Source organism: Osmerus mordax, chromosome 5 (assembly GCF_038355195.1).
Source record: "Osmerus mordax isolate fOsmMor3 chromosome 5, fOsmMor3.pri, whole genome shotgun sequence".
NCBI lineage: Eukaryota > Metazoa > Chordata > Actinopteri > Osmeriformes > Osmeridae > Osmerus > Osmerus mordax.
The window spans coordinates 18981746-19002305 of NC_090054.1; the positions used below are offsets into that span (position 1 = coordinate 18981746).

The window sequence follows — 20560 nt, forward strand, 5'->3', positions numbered from 1 at the left end:
CTTAACAGCAAATTTCAGGCATTTATATATGCATGATCACATTAAATACTAGACAACCTTATTACATTTTACACTGTGTATTTACATGAAAACGTTACATATTGCGTCTACACATTTTTACATGACCTGTTTTGTTAATTCAGATGGGTTCTAATGTGTAACCTCTTTCACTAATTCCAGTGTCAGCTTTAGCTAAACACGTTACACAGTAGGCCTATGTCAAGTATTCCTAACGTCCGATTTTTTGTCAATCTAGTCCTTAAAAGTTGGACAAAATGTGCTGCTGTATTGTCCTCATGCTAAGAAGCAGTTATATGACGCACACCGACGCTGGAGGAGTCGATGTTCACTGTTCCAGGTATTTGGTTAGAGCGCTTTATGCAGAAATAATATAATGGGTGCATCGCTCACGGCCTCTGAGCTTAACATATGATGCTCCAATAACACCCCGTAATCCCCAGGCCTCGCTCCTGCTTCCATTAGGAGAGTGTGAAGGTGATTTAGAATGGAAAGAGGCTCACAACACTTGCAGCACCTGATGTATTATAAGTTAGTCTGAAATTCATATGCTCATCATGCTATTGTTCCTTATAACGCCCCCCTTTCTCCAGTAATGTGACGAAGCCATATCGTATGTTATCTGACAGGGCATTTATGTATGTGGACAATAGGTAATCTTTATGTCTTAAATGAATAATGTAACGTTGTCTAATTTCATAAAAACAGGCAGGTTCAGGTTTATTGATTAAAATGCATTACAATGAAAGGCTCTTTAAAGAGCACTGCGCTGATGTCTTTTTATAAATAATGACATATGGCAATATCACCCAAATTTGTACGCACAGCCTCTTCTGTATCATTTGTGTTGTGCTTGTCCGTTCCTCTGTCAAACTTGATTAAGCCTGCAGAAGAACGCTGAGATAAGTAGAATACTACTAGAGCAGAGGCTTTGATTACCCCGGACAAGTTGAGAGTTTACGCTGGGAAATCGCGTTAAAACATGTTTATCTGATAGGCCCTTTTCCTACCATCGTGTCGACAGTAAAGTCCAGTCCGATCTCGTTTCACATAGAGACCCACGCAAGCAATGCTACGGTACAAGCTCAGCATATGTGACATTATAAAGCATGATAAGGGGTACGCCATACAGTTGTTGAATAACCTGTCTATCCACACATTGTCTACAATTCATTTCATTAATGAAAGCAATCACGTAATTTACTGCATGTTGTATTTCTGTATTGATATAGCCTTTACTTTAATACTTTCACTGCTGGTTGGTAATGTCAGGAAATATGCCTATTCATAGACATATAGCTCCTGCATGGCTATATTAAAGTCTACATGGGAATATTTTGCTTGGAGGCCCTATATCTCTCACCAAAAGGGAAGTTTTAGGCCTACTTTTAGTTGTTTTCTAAACTCAATTGGCTTCTTTGAGCCATGCCTGGTTTCTCCACTCAAATACACAAGAGATAAACGCTTTCATTAACGCTTTCTATCGTCATCGACCGCCGTGAGTGATCAATAGCCTATAGGGATCCAACGGAGCCCTTAAGGTTACAAACTACCGTGATCCTTGTCATTGTCTCAAAATTGTTTACTGCCATGTTTTATGGCACGCAAACTCTAATCGCCACAGTAGGTTAAGTGTAGAAGCCGAACACACGGCTGCAGCTTTTGACATTACTCCACTCGATTGCCTGTTTACCCCCGAGTCAAGTTTGAGTCAACCATAAAGTGTAAAGGAGGTGGACCATGTCATATCCTTAAAGCATAGTTTTCTGTGGTAACCCAGTTATTGAAGAGAACGTTGTATTTAGCATAACTGTAAAAATATGTAACCTTGCTATGGTAGTTAAGATTGCAGAATAACAGGATTCTGACAATTTGGTCTATAGCCTATCTCAGAATTATTGTTTGTTTGCGTTATCTTCTATTCAAATAGCCTGTGCATTTCAATGTTCATTTCATTTAAATGTTGAACATTACGCATTTCAATCCATGTTATGAATCCATCACATTCTTCAATTATACAATATTATCGACAATTTGCTAGAAATAGGTCCATTCAATCAGTCACAAGAATGAGACTAATGTTGATTTCAAACAATGTAGGACATTATGTAGCCTAGCTAATGCAGCATGTCAGTTAGCCTACAAACTTATTGTCTTCACATTGCAATGTAGGCTACTTTTTGATGCATCAAAACTTTAGCCTACTTATATAGAATTTTTAACGTGATTTAGTGAAAATGTTTGAAATGGCGATAGGGCTATAACCCAACAGTAAGGCCTTTGGGCTTGAAATGTAGACATCTCTTACTCGCTATTACCTTACAGGATAATAACGAAGGATGCAGCGTCCACGGAACTTGTTACTCACGGGTGAGCAGCACCTGTCGAATTTGATTTTCGTTTGTGGCTCCACTTGGCTGGTGAGATCAATAGAGGACGTCTGGAGCGCGCCGGGAAACGCAGCGAGCTGCATTGCTGTGACAGGTACAAGCCCCGCGAGCAGTCCTGTGTCGTTGAGGGAGAAGGGACGCCTATGCGGCCTTGATATCAACAGGTTCCACCGAGCAAGAGAGTGACCCTGGAAAAAATGAATTAAATCTCATCAAAGGAGCATATCATAACATTAAATGACACAAGTCTTCATAATGTAGCCTTCCGTTGACAAATTAGAAAGGTTTAGGCCTAATACATGGTTTTATTTTGGTTTAGTATAGACTATTTTATGCAAAGCAATAAGGTGTAGCCTAAAGGACATAGCCAAATCATATTAATAATCACAAACAACAAACTGTAAGAATTGTATTACTATGGCATGATAACGATGGTAATAATAGCAATAATGACAATAGGTTAACAGACACAGAGGTCTCAATATGAATATTCATAAAGTATGAAAGTAAAGACAAAACTAATGTATAAATGAGTAATATGTACTTTATTAATATTTACCAATAATTATGATTACTTGTATTATTATTAATATTAGCAGACCTATTAGTATATTATTTGTATTATTATTAACTATATTTATTATTAGTAGGCTAGGCTAGTAGTAGGCATAGTAGTATTAGTATAATATTAACGGAATTCATTATAAATATGATAAGTAGCCGTAGGCTAGTAGGCCTACTTGTAGGCTAATATTGCATTAGCAAACCAAATGTTTGTTGTTTTGTATCTCTATGTTATTAAGCTACATATACATGAAAGTCACATGCAAATGTTTTTCAGAATTGTAATGATCGATTTATCATGTTTACTAAAGGTTTTTGGGTTGGTTTATAACCTCCAGAATGCCAACTAACAGAATATTGTCACTTTGTCTTGGTCTTATATGTCAACATGAATTCGTTTATATCTTTCACTGTTGTATATTACTTTTTTGTTAGATATTTTAGCTTTTTTTTTTTACATAATGGCTACATCAAATTCAGAAATGTTTTTATTACTTTTATTTGCACCTCAAGCATATTTTTTATCAGACTTCTGAAAGCGCATTAACTTTAATATGCAACTCTTTGAGTTGTTAGCTTTGTTTATGATCTGGCTAGATGTCATTGCTTGACTGTAGTCTGTACCCTGAATAAGCTACCAGAGCTCACATCATACAGCACGGTTGTATCAGCCTGCAAGCTCTCACCAGGCACACCCGCTTCGTGCTATTGAGACCTCAATGTTTTCATAGCGTCATGCATTTATGAAACCACTGAACCCTATATCTGCTTCACGGTTGGACTCACTGCGTATAGGCCTATAGCACGTCTTTAGAGCCTATCTGGTTTTTACTCACTGAATAGACCTACTGTAAATCTTTCTCTCAAATCCATTCATATTTTATGAGGTGGATTTACGAAATTAATAGGAGACACCCCAACAGATGTTTGAGCGTCTCAAATATGTTTATGTGTGAATGACTACCTGAGTAGAAGTCCATTATTCAATCACGATATCAATCATTTATGAAGGGCAGCTGTATAGTCTATAGACGCCCACTTCCTTCGGATGTTTCAATTGACAAAAATGATGAAAGGTCGGACCACTTTACCTTGTGTCATCGTGGCCTCAATTAAATGCTGGCTTACTCCTGGGAAATAATTACAATGCTAATTTATTGTCCCAATTACGCCATTGGGAATGTAAAAAACTTAGGCTAAATAAAAGAAAAAGTAAATCCGATTTACGCCATGAGGCTACTTGTTATTATTGTACGCATCCGTTTGTGTGGGTCAAATACAGTAGCCGACATGATGGAATTGTTGGAATTTTTTACAAGATTTAGTAATTGGTAAGCTTGGCTTTTGGGAAAGCCTTAACTGAATCATGGAATTTTGGATTCAGAACATGAGTTAGGCGATTGCACCTATTACGTAACGACTGGTCATGTTTGGACGCGTAGCCTAGACAGTTTCATTCACACAACCTACCAGTGCTCTTGGCGAGTAAACTTTTGCTCACACCTCACACAATGGTGCGTGCGCTCTCTGGCCATGGTCTTATCTGGGTTAAACGCCACGGGGAGGTAATGGGAAGTTATTGGAAGGTAGGCCGACAAGGGTGTCCGCCATGTCCCTGGTTCACCGCGGGGTTAAAGAGACTGTTGATATCTTTTGTTTGCTTTCTCCAAAAATCCGCTTCCTTCCTAAAAGAGGATGTGTCCTGCCTGCCATCGCGGCTTTCTGACCGCTCCGTCACCAGCCTGCGCCGTGTTTGTTTTTCTACTTTTATTAAATCTTCCCCAACAGGAAAACAAATAATATCACTACGTCATTGGCCGTGGCTTTTCTTCGCCTGTGTGGGTGTTGTTGAACACAAACCTTGTCCTCGAACCCCTGAGAAATGTTTTTGTCTTGAGTTCCAAAGTTACTTTTCTATTTTTGGCCCACCACCTCAAACTCTGTAGCAGTTTCCTATTGAACAAAACGATCAATTTCCTGTTACCCGTCCAATACCCCTTACAAAAGATTCCAGCATCAACGCCACAATGTATGCAAGTAAAATATAACAATAATCCTTTATTATGTAAATTGTACAATGTCATTTTGTTCCTATTAGACTATATGCTTCAATGTATAACACATAACACAAAATATGTTGCATTAAAAGTATCTTTGAAACTTGTCTTGGTATCATGTCTGAAAACTGGTACATTCTAAAGTAGTGGAGATCCTGTGAAGAATGTCACTGTATCTAGTAACATAGGGTACATTCCCACATCCTTACACTTGACACACACACTCACTGGAGGCACATTGGACACACACACACTCACACACTAGACACACACACGGACACACAACACACCTGAAATGTCATAACATGAGAACCTAGCATTTTCATTCTTTCCAGATAACGTTTGCCTTCGCAAAGTAACCTGGTAAGTACTATTCGTACAGCCAATACAACAACTTTTTCCACTGCAGAGAACATCACATCGCATGTTTGCCCGGAACACATTGCCCTTGGACTGTTTTTGCATCTCAAACACTGTTGGAGCATTACAAACAGTCCATCTCCCTCTTTTTATTTCTGTCATGTGGACAGTGAACAAACGCACCACCATGGAGATGAATGAATCCAAGGCCTCACAGGAGACTGAACCTCTGACTCCTTTTGGCCCCCAGAGCTGTCCAATCCCCTCCTCATTCTCTTCCTCCTCCTTCTGCTCCCAGTCCTGGAACCCTAGTTTCCTCTCATCTCTTCATAACAACCCAAAGAAGCAGGATGTGGGAGGGTGGGAGAAAGGAGGGTGGGAGAAAAGAGAACAGTAGGTAGGTCAAGGGAGAAAAGGTGGAACGGCAGAACAAATCACAGAGAAAGGATGCAGGTACAGAGTGAATTAGGAAGTGAAGGCCGTTGGAAAAAAAGAGATTGTGAAAGAGGTTTGAGATCGACAGAAAAGGAGGATGAGGGAGATGAGAGGTTGAATAGAGAGGGAGGACCAACAGCAGGAGGGAGAGAGGGGGCGGGGTCTCGCTTTTATTGACACACAAGCAAGCCAATAGCAAGTTAGACAGTGTTGTATCGTTCTACAAATGACAAAATCGTCATTGTTTGTTGTCCTTGCATCACTTTACACCAACAAGCCACTATGTCACCCAGCAAACAGCTTTTTCCAGTCACCCAGGGGTAGAGGGGCTGGTCAGCTGCCTATCTGCTCCCAGCATACTGCCCCAGAGATGGGCAGGGTGGCATTCGGTGAAGGGGGTTGGCACAGAATTAGGGTGAGATACTTCCCTTCCTGCAGTCAGGGTGAAGTTAAACCCATTCCATGTCCAAGTAGCAGATATGAACCGTGTCACATCTATTCAGGACCCCTCTTATCTGCTGTCAGGCAACGCTGGCAGTCCCCCCAGTCTTCAGTCCGGCCCTCTGGGACTAGTAGCAGGCGCGTGGGCTTGGCCAGTCATGTGATGAGGGTTCGATTCCCTCTGAAGTGAAGTGGATTGATTGGGACTGCCACTGACTGAACTAAGACCTCCAGTCTCTAGCATGTAGATGTGTTAGACAGCATCCAGATAGATTGTCTGTCAGTTCCATAAACAGTACTGGCTTGAGCTGGCATCTTTTAGCGCCTATATGGTCAAATGGAAGGTTTGTCTTCTTCAATACCTCAGCTGTAAAAATCAGCAGCAGCCTTGTCTCGTAACATTGACCCGGTAACCTTTATAGAGATGAACACTGCGAAACTTCACAGATCCCACCTTTTATTCATTATGGCAGTTTCATTACACAGCAAGATCTCTTTGAAATGCAGTTGGGCCTGACTTTTTGTCACTAACAATCTCCTCACGCGTAAACACTCACGGTTGAGGAACATCGTTGCACCAAGATGGTGTGTCTGAGTACCTCTCTACGGTGACCCTGAGGTCATCTGCTGGAGCACCACTCCACATCTGAGTCAACACAGGCTGTTCTGAAGAGTTGGGAAAGGTTCTGGTGTGTGTGTGTGTGTGTGTGCTGGTCTATCCTGACGGGTTTGATGTTTTGCATGGGTGTTAAGATAATGAGAGATGAGAGATGATGGTCAGGGGGTCTGCTTCTGATTCATCCTCACAGGGCTGTGTGTTGATGTAGGAACTGAGCCTTCCTGAGTGTGTGAGTGTCACACACACACAAATAGACACAAGGACACAGACACATGTTGTACACACAGAAACACACACATATTGGGATGGGGTGACCAGGAGGGTAGCACCCTTCCCATCAGGGTCTTTTGTTGTCTGGCTCTCTGATGATGATATCAGCACATTGTGGCAGTGACCCCCCCCCCCCCACCCCCTCCCTGTCACCCACCAGTCACCCTGGGAAGAATGGAGGGCTGTGTGACATTGTTCACCAACGTCACAGTGTTCTGTTCTGTCATGTTTTTGCCTTGTCCTCTCCTCTCCACTCCTCCTTCACACACACACACACACACACACACACACACACACACACACACACACACACACACACACACACACACACACACACACACACACACACACACACACACACACATGCATACACATACTTCACTGGGTAAAAGGGTCAGCAGTGCAGAGGCAATTGTCCTTTTGTTTGTGTCTGTGTGTGTGTGTGTCTGTGCGCGCTTGCTTTTGTGGAACAGCTTGTGTGTGAACCTCCAGACTGGTATGTATCAGTTATGAGAGAGAAGAAATAATTCAACAGTTGACTTTGTTGCTGTTGGCAAACAAAGCCAAACATTGCAGAACTAAAAGAAAGATGTCTAATCGATTGTTTATGTGATAATGGCACAGTCATTAACAACAGCCTAGTGGAAACATTACCTGACTAATTATCTACACTTCCTTCAGGCCACTGCATTTCTGCAACGCCTTGCCAGTGAGTGAAAAGAAAGAAGAGATTAAAATGCAAGCAGTGAGTAAAAGCTTGGAACCTGATCCACCAGCCACTCTCTGACAAACAAGAACAAAAACAAAACTGTAGCATAGCATTATACAGTATCCACCCGTCTAATCCTAAATGAAATATAAATTTGGTAAAAGGATTAGACTGTCCAGTGTCAAAGGAACCACTTACCAGCACCAAAGGTAATTTGTAACCTTAGCAACTAGTAGAAATGGGGATTATTGCAGGGAGGTGGGTTGTCCTTGTGACCTAAGCACAGCAGTGGCCAAAACTCAAAAGCAGAGAAAGTTCATGAAACATGCATAAAAGGCTTCATGAATAGCAGACAAAATGTGTATATTTCTTTTGTCTGTTTCTCTTGTTCACTGAAAAAACCTGGACCTTGAGCCACAAGCACAGAGCTGCCCACAGGCGCAGAGCAGCACAAACGAATCCTCTCTGAGCAGGAACTGTCAAATGACAGCTTTTGTGAGAATGATCCAGTTAAAAAAATTCTCGTTCTTTGCCTTGAGAACTTCTCATAATGTTTAGAAAACCGACACCAGTTCACCTGTGTTTGCGAGAAGTGTTTATACAAGGTTCCTGTTGAGGTTTTCTGGTGCAATTCACTGGTGTAGTTCTGGTTTGATTGTGGCAGCAGTGACATCTTTAAAAAGGAACCTTGAAGAGCTGGTCTCAGCACTCCTGAAAGCCAGATGGTCCTGTCTCATTATAGTCAAGCAGACAGGGCAAATGGAGAGTCAAGTGTGCAGCCAAGTCATTACTCTTTCTCTGATTTGATGTTGATGATGTCTCTCTCTCTCTCTCTCTCTCTCTCTCTCTCTCACTCGCTCACCCTCTCTGTTCCTTTCCCTTACCCTCGCTTTCATTCTCTTTTCCTCTCTCTTTGTCTCTTTCTCTCTCTCTCTCTCTCTCTCTCTCTCTCTCTCTCTCTCTCTCTCTCTCTCTCTCTCTCTCTCTCTCTCTCTCTCTCTCTCTCTCTCTCTCTCTGCTCACCAGGAGAAGTTTGTATTTCAGTTTAAAGGGCTTCCTCCCATCGTCTGGTTTAACAACTGTCTGGCCGAGTCGTCTCAAATGGCTTATTGCTTAATCATGTGGAAGTGACAATAGCCCAACCCTGTTCTCTTTCTCTCTCTCTCTCTCTCTCTCTCTCTCTCTCTCTCTCTCTCTCTCTCTCTCTCTCTCTCTCTCTCTCTCTCTCTCTCTCTCTCTCTCTCTCTCTTCTCTCTCCCTCCCATCTCTCTCTGTCTCGCTCTCTCTCTTTCTCTCTGTTCTCTTCCTCTCCGTCCCTCTCTCTTTCTCTCTCATCATGTCTTCCCTACTTTCAATTTTTTTTTCTTTGTAAGTTTGGGAAGCTATTAAAGCCACAGCAAATGGCTTCTCAAGTGACATTTGCTGACATTCAAGGAAGTGCATTTATCAGCGTTGTACAGTTCACCTTGGTGAATGAAATCCATTTGTGCCGTTGTGTCAGCATGGTGGACCCTATCTTTCGTCTTCTCTCTCTCTCTCTCTCTCTCTCTCGTCTACTCTCTTCCTCTCTCTCTCTCTCTCTCTCTCTCTCTCTCTCTCTGTGTCTATCTCTCCCTCTCAATCTCTCTCTCTCTCTCTATCTATCGCCCTCTCTCAATCTCTCTTGTCCTTTCCCATCACCTCTTTCTCAGTCTCTCCCTCTCTCTATATATATATATATATCCCTCCATGTGTCTCTCTCTTGTTCTTTACCATCGCCTCTCACTCTCTATCTCTCTTTCTCTCTGTTTCTCACTCTGTCTATTTCCCTCTCTCCGCTTTTAAATGGATGCCCAGGCAGCGAATGGGAAATGGCAAGGTGGTGCACAGCTCTGCAGCTGCTCTCAAATGTCACACTAGAAAATCTTTAATGGGCTAAGTGTTGCCTTTCCGGCCCCAACTTGTCAGGTAATCAGAAATGACTCTACCTCCTCTTCTTCTCTCCATCTCTCTCTCTCTCCCACTTCATCGTTTCCTTCCCTCCCTGGGGCCACAGTACAATGCTAATTACCAGTTATACCAATCGGAGTGAGGGGGACGTGAAACAGGTAGACGGCTTTTAAAAGGAGAGATATCAGGCAGCCGGCACAGCGACTGCATGTTTTTTTGCCTGGTCATGTCTTTGTTTAACTCTTCAATATCACATTTGTCACTGCATTAGCTCCAGATCTAAGCTTTCTTCTGTGTTGATGTAAATTACTGTAACGAGAACCATTCCCCCCCCCCCCCTCCCCTCTTGTCTCATATAACTTGGAACAAAGTCAACCCATTGATGTGTGTCGCCGTTTCCCCGGGGAAGGTTTTTGTTGTAGCACCAAAATGTGGGGTTCGACTCCAGTGACCATTTGTTCACTAATACAAGCGGTAGTCATCTTAAATGAACTTAAATAAATAAAGCCTTCAAATACTTTAAACATAAAATGCTTTATACCTTTCTGTACTGGAGCCAATGTGCACAGTGGGCTGCACCTCATACGAACCATGCCTGTTGACACTTTAAGCCTGTGCCATTGTAGCATCTAGCGTTAGCAGTTAGCCCCAGCGTCGTGGAGCTGTGCGCTGATTGTGATTAAAATGCTAATGTTGTGGGAGGCGCTGCTCTTCAGAGCGCTTTGTGCTTGACAATGCCCAGGTCAGGCCATGGGCAGGGAGACACGGCAAGGCCATTATGCAGGATGAGGAGGGAAGTGGTGACTATGGCCCCCGACCACCAATCCCGTAGTCCCATTCACCGTGAGATAATAATGTTATCATGCCAGGGAAACGTACGTAGCCTGACATCAGCTGGGTGTGTGTGTGTGTATGTGGTGGTGGTGGTGGGGGGGGGGGGGGGGGGGGGGGGGGGGCTGGATAGATGGATGGATGGAGAGATGGAGGGATGGAGAATGGGTAGAACTGTGAAGGAATGTGGGAGAAAAATAAGGATTTGGGGAAGAAAGGATAGATGGATGTTTCTATTGAGAAGGGAAATGATGGAGGATGGGGAAGGTGGGAAAATGGTTGCAAGGACACACACACATGCACAGAGAGAGAGAGAGAGAGAGAGAGAGAGGGGGGGGGGGGGGAACCCAGTTTGCAGAGTTCATCTATTGTCAAATGTTGTTTTCAGATCTAGATGAGCTGGTGCAGTTTTCCATTTAGCTTGCTCTTGTCTGTTTCCAAAGGAAAGCATTTTTAAAGACAACCTTTTCGTCCAACCCATACAGCTTTTTGATTGAGCTTGGGCCTTTTTATTGATAAGCATGTCTTGTATTCATGGGAATATGGACCTACAAACCAAAGACTGCAGAATAGACCTCCCAGGTCACACACTATTCGATAAAAATAATTCCATTTTTCAGGGTACGCAGGTACATGAAAGATGATGTCCTCAACACTGTCCATGCAGTGCTCAAGGTTACAGGAGACCAAGGCAAAAGTATGACAGCTTCTCTTCTCTCTCTTTTGTCTCCCACTCTCTCCCACTGTCGATCCATCCCCCCTGCCCCTCTTTCTCTCCACGTTCCTCTGACCATCTTTCCCCCTCTCTCTCTTCTGCCTATCAATCTCTCTATTTCTGCAACTCCCTCTCTATCTCTCACCATGTCCATCCCTCCATCTCTGGCCTTTTTACCTCTCCATTTCTACATCTTCCTCTCTATCTCTCACCATCTCCATCTCCATCTCCAACCCTCCCCCCCCCCCCCTCCCTCTCCCCCCACCCCCCCCCCTCTCTCTCTCTCTCTCTCTCTGTGCTGGTGTGAGTGAGGAGAGGTGATGTGGGGGGGCTGTATCAGGTTCTCTCTCTCCCAGAGACACAGGTTCCGTCCAGGTCGTGTCCCCACAGAGCCAAGTGAGAGATGTCTTCTGGAGAACACAGACAGGAAAGTAGTGGAGCTGGCCCTGTGTCCGCCTAATAGGATATCATCCCTGCTGAAGGGTCCACTGGACTCATCCACTGGACTCCTTCTTGTCCTCACCTCTCCCAAGGCAGGATGTCTGAGAAGTGCATTTCTGTGTAAGGGACCCAAGGTAGAACTGTGTGTGTGTGTTTGTGTAGATGGGTGTGTGTGTGTGTGTGTATGTGTGCCATCCATGGATTTCGCTATGCTACTGACAGAAAAAGTGAGCATCTCTAAGTGTCGGTTTCTGTGATGATATGCCTCTGGAATAGACTCCTTTTTCAATCCAGATATTTTTTAGCATGGCCTGGGGTATTCTCTCCATGTAAAATCAGTCATCACTGCATACACATACACACAGACACACACACACACACACACACACAGTCTGCACAGGCCTCTCAGAATGATCACAAGTGTCTCCCCTAATGAGGAAACATTATCTGAAAGATTGAGTAATTATTAATGAATCACTAACACAGGCTCCTACCAAAGAGTGAATTCTTAGCAGGGTGAAAAGGCACCATGATAAGAGTTAATGTTCTTCTAATGGTGTCATCAACTGCTAGTACACTTCAAAGTGATGAAAGGCGATGGTTGAGCTGCTTTGAGGACCGAGGGATGCAATAATAATAATTGTTTCTAGATCAAGAAGGCCATAATTAATTCTCAGTCTTGAACTTTGAGGAAGGCTGCATTCATCTGGCGAAGGAGCGACAGCCTCAGCAGAGGCAGTGGAGGCAGTGATGGCGGCGGAGGCAGCAGAGGCAGCGATGGCAGCGGCGGAGGCAGTAGAAGCAGCGATGGCAGCGGCGGAGGCAGTAGAAGTAGCGATGGCAGCTGTATCCAAGGAGATGGCCTGGTGGAGGCGCAGAGTGAGGGTTTGATGAGGAAGGCTCTGAGACAGCAGGAAAGTGACGGAGAGAGAGGGAGGGGGAGAGGGAGGGAGGGGGAGAGGGAGGGAGGGAGGGAGGGAGGGAGGGAGGGAGGGAGGGAGGGAGGGAGGGAGGGGAGGGAGGGAGGGAGAGGGAGGCGGGGATCACCGTTTAGCCACCTATAGCACCGGGGAAGCGCGGGGTGGGGTCGGGCATGTTTATGTATCAGAGAGTGTTGGGGAGGGGTGGGGGGGGGGAACAGGTTTCCTGTGGTGAGGGAATTGAACACGGTCGTAAAGCCTACCGCTTCCAGTTAATTTTCTGTGGCGGAATTTAATGAAGGTTCCCCTGTCCTAAAACAGCGTTTAAAACAAAAATATAGAAAAATCACGGCGTGCGGGAAATGACCAACTTAATGAAACTGTCTCAGCCCGCTCGCTCGACGGTGGCCCAAGGCCTGCGGGAATTCCGCCGTGGTCGGGAATGTGGTGATGGCGGGGAGTGGAATAATGGCCGCACACCCAGGAGCCCTGCACGCCTTTTATGCAAAGAGGCTCTGGCGGGTGCTTGATGTTTTAAATAAGAGGGGTGAGGGTGGGGGGGACGACTACCTAATAACCTGGGTAATAGTCTGTCAGGTCATTATGGAGGCCTGGCCAATGCAACATCTGTTTCTGAAGGGAACAAGTCACTCGGTCATGTTCAGCACCTAAAGATGAACGGATTCATAGAGCGGACAATTTTTTTATCCAAAGCTAAGTACAGAGGGGCCTTTGAACCTGTGACTGCTTGACCTGCAGTACTAATGCTCTAACCACTGAATTATACCTGTCCCTGTGAAGCTGAAGGGCTGTATTAAAACCACATCGCTTACTGTGTAGAGATCCTTTGTTGTGGAATCTGGGGTCAGTCCTCATCCTAAGAGACACTTGTCCTCGTCCATGTGATGAAACGTTACCGAGGTGGGGTCTCCTGTCTCCGGGGCCCATTGCATCACTTCCTGTCTGAGTTAGGAAAACAGGAAGTTAGACATTCTCAACCCCGGTCCACAAAGCTTGTACCAGGTCACGTCCCTCCCCTGTAGGAAGGATTTAGAAGGAGTATCTGTTTTTCTTGAATCCGTGACTGTGAAGGACTGAAAAAAAAGTTTCTGTCGGCGTTAAACTAAAGAATGAAACACGACAAGGATGAAGATAATGAGGTTGGCGAGGAGGAGGATTAGACTGATGAACATAACAATAACAGAGCAAAACAGACACCAATGTGTGTGTTTGTGACTTGAGGGTGTCTGTGTGTAAGTGTCTACCTGTTTGATGGTGTGGTTGTGTGTGTGTGTGTGTTGTTGAGTGTGTTCTGGGTGTGTCTTTATTCCCTCCCAGATAGTATTCCAGTCGAACACAGAGGTCTGTTCCTAATCTTAACTGGAATGTCAGGTGTGAGAGTTGATTACACTCTCGACGTAACTCTCAAGCTGGGCCTTTCTCAAGTGCATGTAATTACAGTGAGCACACCGCTTCCTAAGAGCCCTGTCAATCTAAATCACAAACAAACTCCCAGCGCCTTCTCCTTCTGTGAGCGGAGACAAGATTGGTCTGTGTCGTTGTGTGTGAGAGAGTGTGTGTGTTTGGGCTGTTGGGTGTGTGTTTGTGTGAACGGGGGGGGGGTCCACATTTTTTCACTACCAAGGTGTGTTAAATGGAAGCTTGCTTATGTTTCTGGGCGTGTGTGAGTGTGGATGTGAAAGTGCGTGTGAGCGTGTGTGAGCGTGTGTGAGCGTGTGTGAGCGTGTGTGAGCGTGTGTGAGTGTGTGTTCGTTCGGCCGTGTGAGAATTGAACTCCAGAGTGTGTATGTTTGTGCTTGTCTCAGCATCTCTCAACACTTATCACTTCATAATGAGAGCAGATTGGGTTTCAGTTATCCCCCGTTTACACAGAGAGCAGTAATCAAGGCCAAAACATGGGCTGGATAATAGCTGTCTCTGTCCACAGTCAATTAGATGACTACATAGCTCTAAGGCCCAATGGTGTCTATGTAGAGCTTGAGAGATTTGAAAGGATGTAAACAACTTTTTCAGGTGTGCGCTTGATTGGTTTAAGCTTTCAAAATATCTTGACATGTTCTGTTCATGTCCAGAAAAGGAAAATCAAGTGTGCCTGTAGTGTTTGACACCAGCGAACGAATGCTACGGAGTCTTAGGATGTTGCGTGCTGTAGTGAAATACACTCTGGACAGGTAAATATGAGAACAGATTATAGAGTTTGAAGCATTAGGCTGTCTTAAGAGGGCCTCTTTTAATTCACCTGAACACACTCATCTGGTAAGGAGATATGCAGGTGTAGGTCCTGCTCCCACCTGTCCTTAATCCTGTGGATACACTGGAGTTCACTGAATAAACACACACCTGGATCTCTCTCTCTCTCTCATTTATATTCTGTAAGTATAAGCACAGAAGACTGCCGGCAGCTTTTCTGCTTTTCTATAAATTAAACAGAAGTAGTGTGTGAGCGTGTGTGTGTGTCTACGTGTTTTGTCTGCGTGTGTGTGTGTTTGTGCGTGTTTGTGTGGCAAATTACATTGCCAATTCAAATCCTGCCACTAATGCATCTCATCCTGTCCGTCGCTGCTCGGTCTGCTCAGTTATCTGTCCCAGCCAGCCCGGCCTGCCACGCCATGTCAACGTCGGATTGAAAAAGAGCGAGAAGTGAGCTAGCAGAGGCGATGGTCTGAGTGTGTGTGGCGGCGGAGGAGTGCGGGGGGGGGGGGGAGGGTGACTTACCGGCAGGCGTCGAGCAACATCCGTCCGCAGGCATGAAATATTCATGGGCGTGGCGTGGCTGTCGTCCGTGAGTCACAGGGACGTTTTAATTCACGCAGGAAAGAGGCCGTGTCGGAGGGCGAGCGACAGTTCTAATTAAACTGATACAGCTCTACGACTTGGCTTGCTACCCCCTCGCAGTTGTCATCCGCCTGCCTGCCTGCCTGCCTCCATCCCTCCCTCTTTCCCTCCCTCCCTCCCTCTTTCCCTCCCTCCCTCATCTTCAAAACTATTTGAAAATCAATTATCTCAACAAACCAGCTGTAAGGACTGTGCCAGCCACTTACTCCTGAAGTGAATAACTTATTTGAAATTCATTACTGTGTCGAGCGACGGGGCCCTCCAAGATTCGGGTTGGCCTTTTTTCTCTTTCCCTCACTGTGTTCTTCCCTCCCTCTCTCCCTCTCGTTCTTTCTCTGCTTCTCTCTCATGCTCTCCCTCCCCCCTTTCTCTCCTTCTCCTTCATAAACTGTTGGTTGGTATGTTTGTCTATGCCCCACACCCCCCAAAACCTTGTTTTCTCGCCCCCCTAACCCGAGTGATTGTCATGCAATTTTTACCCCCCCCCCCCCTCCTCCACACACACACACCCCTGCAGGCTCCAGTGGAGGGCCCTGATTGGCTCCCTTCATTTATTTATCACATGCAAATCACAGGACTTCCAGAGATGCTTCCCTTCATGCATGAATATTGATGGGTGATGGCTGTGGACGAAGGGGAGCGTGTCTGTGTCTGTGTGTGTGGTATTCTTTTAAACATTCTCCTAAGGCAGTCAGAGTGACCGAGCATTAGAGGATTGAGTGCTTGTCTGCTTGTGCATATACATGATCTGACTGATACACACGTTCACACACACACATTCAAACATGCACACATCCAAATATATACACGCACAATAACAAACTCACACACCGACCACACAAACACAAACTCACGCACATCTTGTGTGTCTGTGTAGAGACTGGTAGTGTGTCAAGGACATTAGCAGCTTAGGCTGCTGATGGACACTGGTGTGTAGGGAGATGTGAAAGTGAGTTGATGCAATGTCACTACCACTCTGGTCTTAATCTCTCCCTCCCTGCCTCCATCTTTCCCTCCCTCCCTCCATCTCTCCTTCCTGTAAGCCTTTCATACTGGATCAGGCAGACAGGAGAGATGGTGTAGGGAGATGGAGAGAGGGGGGTGCTAGGGAAAAAGGAGAAAATTAGGAAGAAGGAAGACAGAGAGAGAGAGAGAGAGAGAGAGAGAGAGAGAGAGAGACAGGGAGACAGGGAGAGGGGAGAGAGAAGCAGGGAGAGGGGAAAGAAGAGAGGAGGAGGGGCGAGAAGAGAGGAGAGGGGAGCTTTATCAGTGAGTGGCTCTGACACACCTGTCATCTCTGTCCCTGTAGAGGTTGGCGTGGAGACAGGAGTTGTCACATCCCAACATCACGGCTTTTGTCCCACCAGCTGCACTTCTGAAGAGTCTCTCTCTATCTCTCTCTCCCTCTCTCTCTCTCTGTGTGTGTGTGTGTGTGTGTTGTTTATAAAGTAGAATGTATATAACATTTATACTGTATACACATATATTTTATCTATGGATATAGTATGCCTATACAGTACCTACATTCACATATGCACACATGTATAGTTTATATATATATATACATATATATAAATGTATATATTCATATATACATATATATATATGAATATATACATTCAGAACTTATTTGTGTATATATGTGTGTGTGTGGTGGGGGGGGGGGTGGATAAGGGGACGTTTTCCTTTCTCTCCAAGGGTCGTGATGCTCAGCTCAGCGTAGCATCTCTTCATGTGTCACCTTCAGCTCAGCGTGCAGGAAGTGACATCGTCTCTCAGAGTGATCTGTCAGCTCACTGGCCCATGAGACTTACCTCAGTCACCTCTAGGACAAGACACTTGTGCGTGACTGTGTGTGTGTGTGTGTGTGTGTGTGTGTGTGTGTCTGGGTGTGTGTGTGTGTCTGGGTGTGTGTGTGTGTCTGGGTGTGTGTGTGTGTCTGGGTGTGTGTGTGTGTGTGTCTGTGTGTGTGTGTGTCTGTGTGTGTGTGTGTGTCTGGGTGTGTGTGTGTGTGTGTGTCTGGGTGTGTGTGTGTGTCTGGGTGTGTGTGTGTGTCTGGGTGTGTGTGTGTGTCTGGGTGTGTGTGTGTGTCTGGGTGTGTGTGTGTGTGTGTCTGTGTGTGTGTGTGTCTGTGTGTGTGTGTGTGTGTCTGGGTGTGTGTGTGTGTCTGTGTGTGTGTGTGTGTGTCTGGGTGTGTGTGTGTGTCTGGGTGTGTGTGTATGTGTGTGTGTGTGTGTGTGTGTCCAGCTGATCAACCTCTACTTTCCCACCACACACAAGAGCTCACTTGTCAGCCTGGCCTCCATGCCTTAAGGGTGACTTGATGTGAAGCCTTGTGACTTGTCATGCCAACAATCGAGTGTTATGTTTGGTTCTTTATTGATGTCTAAACTGAACTGTACTATTTTATACTATACTGTAAAAGATGTACTTTCCTATACTATATAGTTGTTGTGTAGTTTTACCTGACCAGTGAGCGTCCATCTCTCTTCAACAGTGTATGTGTGTGGCCTTTCAGAGTGACAGGGACACTCAACCCAAGCCCAAGGCTAGTCATATACCCTGCGACAGGAAATCAAGCTTGGGAGTCACAGGAAAATGGGGTCAAATTGCCTTTCAGTCGCCATAATCTTCCAATCGTTTCCAAATTACCCAGCGGGAGAAAGTGGCGGCAGTTTGGTTCTATTCTGAGGACTCTGTTGAGCTGGCCGTACCAGTTACTTAATTTTCTGAATGTGACACACAAACATATGCCAAGGGACATTTTCTGACTCTACTTATCCATCAAAAGGATTTGTTTACATTTGCGAGGTAGAAAGGGAGAGATCAATGATAGAACCATTATGGAACATTCTTAAATACATCAAGATGAGAGCGTTTTAACAATTTGTCCAGTGGGCGATTCCTGCTTGAGGAATTATTTGATCAATATCATTTCAGCTTGATAGAGAGGAGTAAATTATATGATCAATTTGTCTCTTGTACTGCTCTCTGGTGACTGTGTGCAAATGTGTGTTTACGTCTGTGTGCTCATGCATTCATGTGTGTGTGTGTTTGTGTGATTGTGTGTGTGTGTGTGTGTTACACAGCAACTGCAGCTACATCACACTAATTTACAAAAACACACTTTGCATGGCTGCCTCTGTCAGTCCTCCTCCATAGGCTTCCATTCCTTTCTTTATGCCCTTAATAGGTCACTTAGGAGAGCGGAAAACAGGATATTACAAAGCACAGATTGCATTCCTCCTGTAAATTACATGAATACTGGGGCTACAGTATTCTAGTGTAAGTATGGATGAATAAATAATTGATTTGTATCATGGCGTGTATGAACACAGACAGACTGCCACATTTCCACTCTCTTGACCTTGAATAACACCTTCTATAATTCAGCTGTCTCACCCAGATACAGCTCTCTCTCATAGGGCAGGTATCGCTTTTTGTTTCCAGGCAGTGGAACAGTAAGTGTGTGTGTGTGTGTACGGGTGCTTGTGTGTATGTGTGGGTGTGCACCATCCTTGAATCACAATGCTGAGTTGTATGTGGGAATGTCTGTGTGTCATTCTTGGATCTCCATGTTGAGTTGCATGTGTGTGTGCAGAGTGTGTGTGTGTGTTTATTGAGTGTGTAGTGTGCAGAGTGTGTGTGTTTTTTCACAAGTGTTGAGTGGCTCTCCTGTTCTTCAGGTTTCTACGGCGATTGTGGCTCTCTCTAGAAACAGATCCCAGTATTCAGTGTTGTTTACATTGTTACTGGCTGCATGGAGAGATGAGTCCTCCATGCATGTGACTAGCCTGGTTAGACTAGATAGCTCCTCTCAGGGCCTGGGCTGGGCTGAGCGATGTGAGGTGACACTCTATCAGACAGCTAAGGTAAACTGTCACTGTGAGGTAACCTAGTGAGTCCCCTTCCAGCCCTACCCACCCCCCATACTTGACCCCGCCTCCTCCTCTCTTCCTCCACTTGAACGTTTGTACACAGACCATGACTGATTCTTGAACACCTCCACCCCCTACCCCCTACTCACCACCCCAAGAGAAACACTCTCTGCCTCAATCAACCAACAAACACACCCACTAAATGTAACTCCATATCTGTACAGCCCACTTTGTTGTGAAGATCCTCACACTCTCCCTTGTCCTTACCCACAAAGGGGTGTGTGTGTTTGCGGAGTGTGTGTGTGTGTAGTGAGTGAGTTTGTAGTGTGCAGGATGTGTGTGTTTGTAGTGTGTAGTGTGTGTGTGTGTGTGCAGCGTGTGTGTGTGTGTGCAGTGTGTCTGTGTGTGGTGTGCAGGGTGTGTGTGTGTTTGTAGTGTGTGTGTGTGTGTGTGTGTGTGTGTGTGTGTGTGTGTGTGTGTGTGTGTGTGTGTGTGGGTGCAGCACGTGCGTGTGTTTAGCGTGTGTGCGTGTGTGTCACCTGTCTTAGTTTGGCTTGACAACAGCGCAACATTGCGGTGAGCTGATGTGGAGGCAGAGCTGGTGTCCTCTCGTGGCAGGCCACACCCTCTGACGGCTCCCGTCCTCTCCTGAGGTACATTTGTTTTCCTATTTCTCCTCGTTTCTCCCTCCCGTCATGTGACGGAAGTTCAGCCGTTGGGGAACGATAAGCCAGAGAGACGGGAGGGAGGGAGGGGGTGAGGGGGAAGAGGGGGAGGAGGGAGGGAGGTGGTGAGGAGGTGAGGGGGAGGGGGGAGGGAGAGGGAGGGGGAGGGAGGGAGGGAGGGGATGACACAAAGAGAGCCTGTCACACTCACTTAGATGCTGAAATATTAAAGTGTGCAGTCAGGTTATAATTTTCCCCTGGAAAGCTGAGGGAGAGAGGGACACAGGGGTGGGGGTTGATGGGGGGGGCGGGAGAGAGACAGAGAGAGACAGAGAGAGAGAGAGCAAGAGAGAGAGAGGAGAAATGGAGGGAATGGAGAGGAGAGAGGGAGGGAGGAAAGGTATCACAGTGGATCTTCCTCTCCTCTCTTCCTGGAAGGGACGCATCGGCACTTTTAATACC

The 20560-nt window shown here is 45.4% G+C and overlaps 1 protein-coding gene across 1 annotated transcript in view; it reads right to left on the reverse strand.

Moving 5' to 3' along the window:
• Positions 1 to 12505: 12505 nt before the first annotated feature.
• Positions 12506 to 20560, reverse strand: part of camkmt (calmodulin-lysine N-methyltransferase) — a 23875-nt gene continuing 15820 nt past the window's right edge. Inside the window, exon 4 of the mRNA XM_067235726.1 lies at positions 12506 to 12642. Coding sequence (XP_067091827.1) covers positions 12506 to 12642 — 137 coding nt within the window. The remainder of the gene's footprint in view (positions 12643 to 20560) is intronic.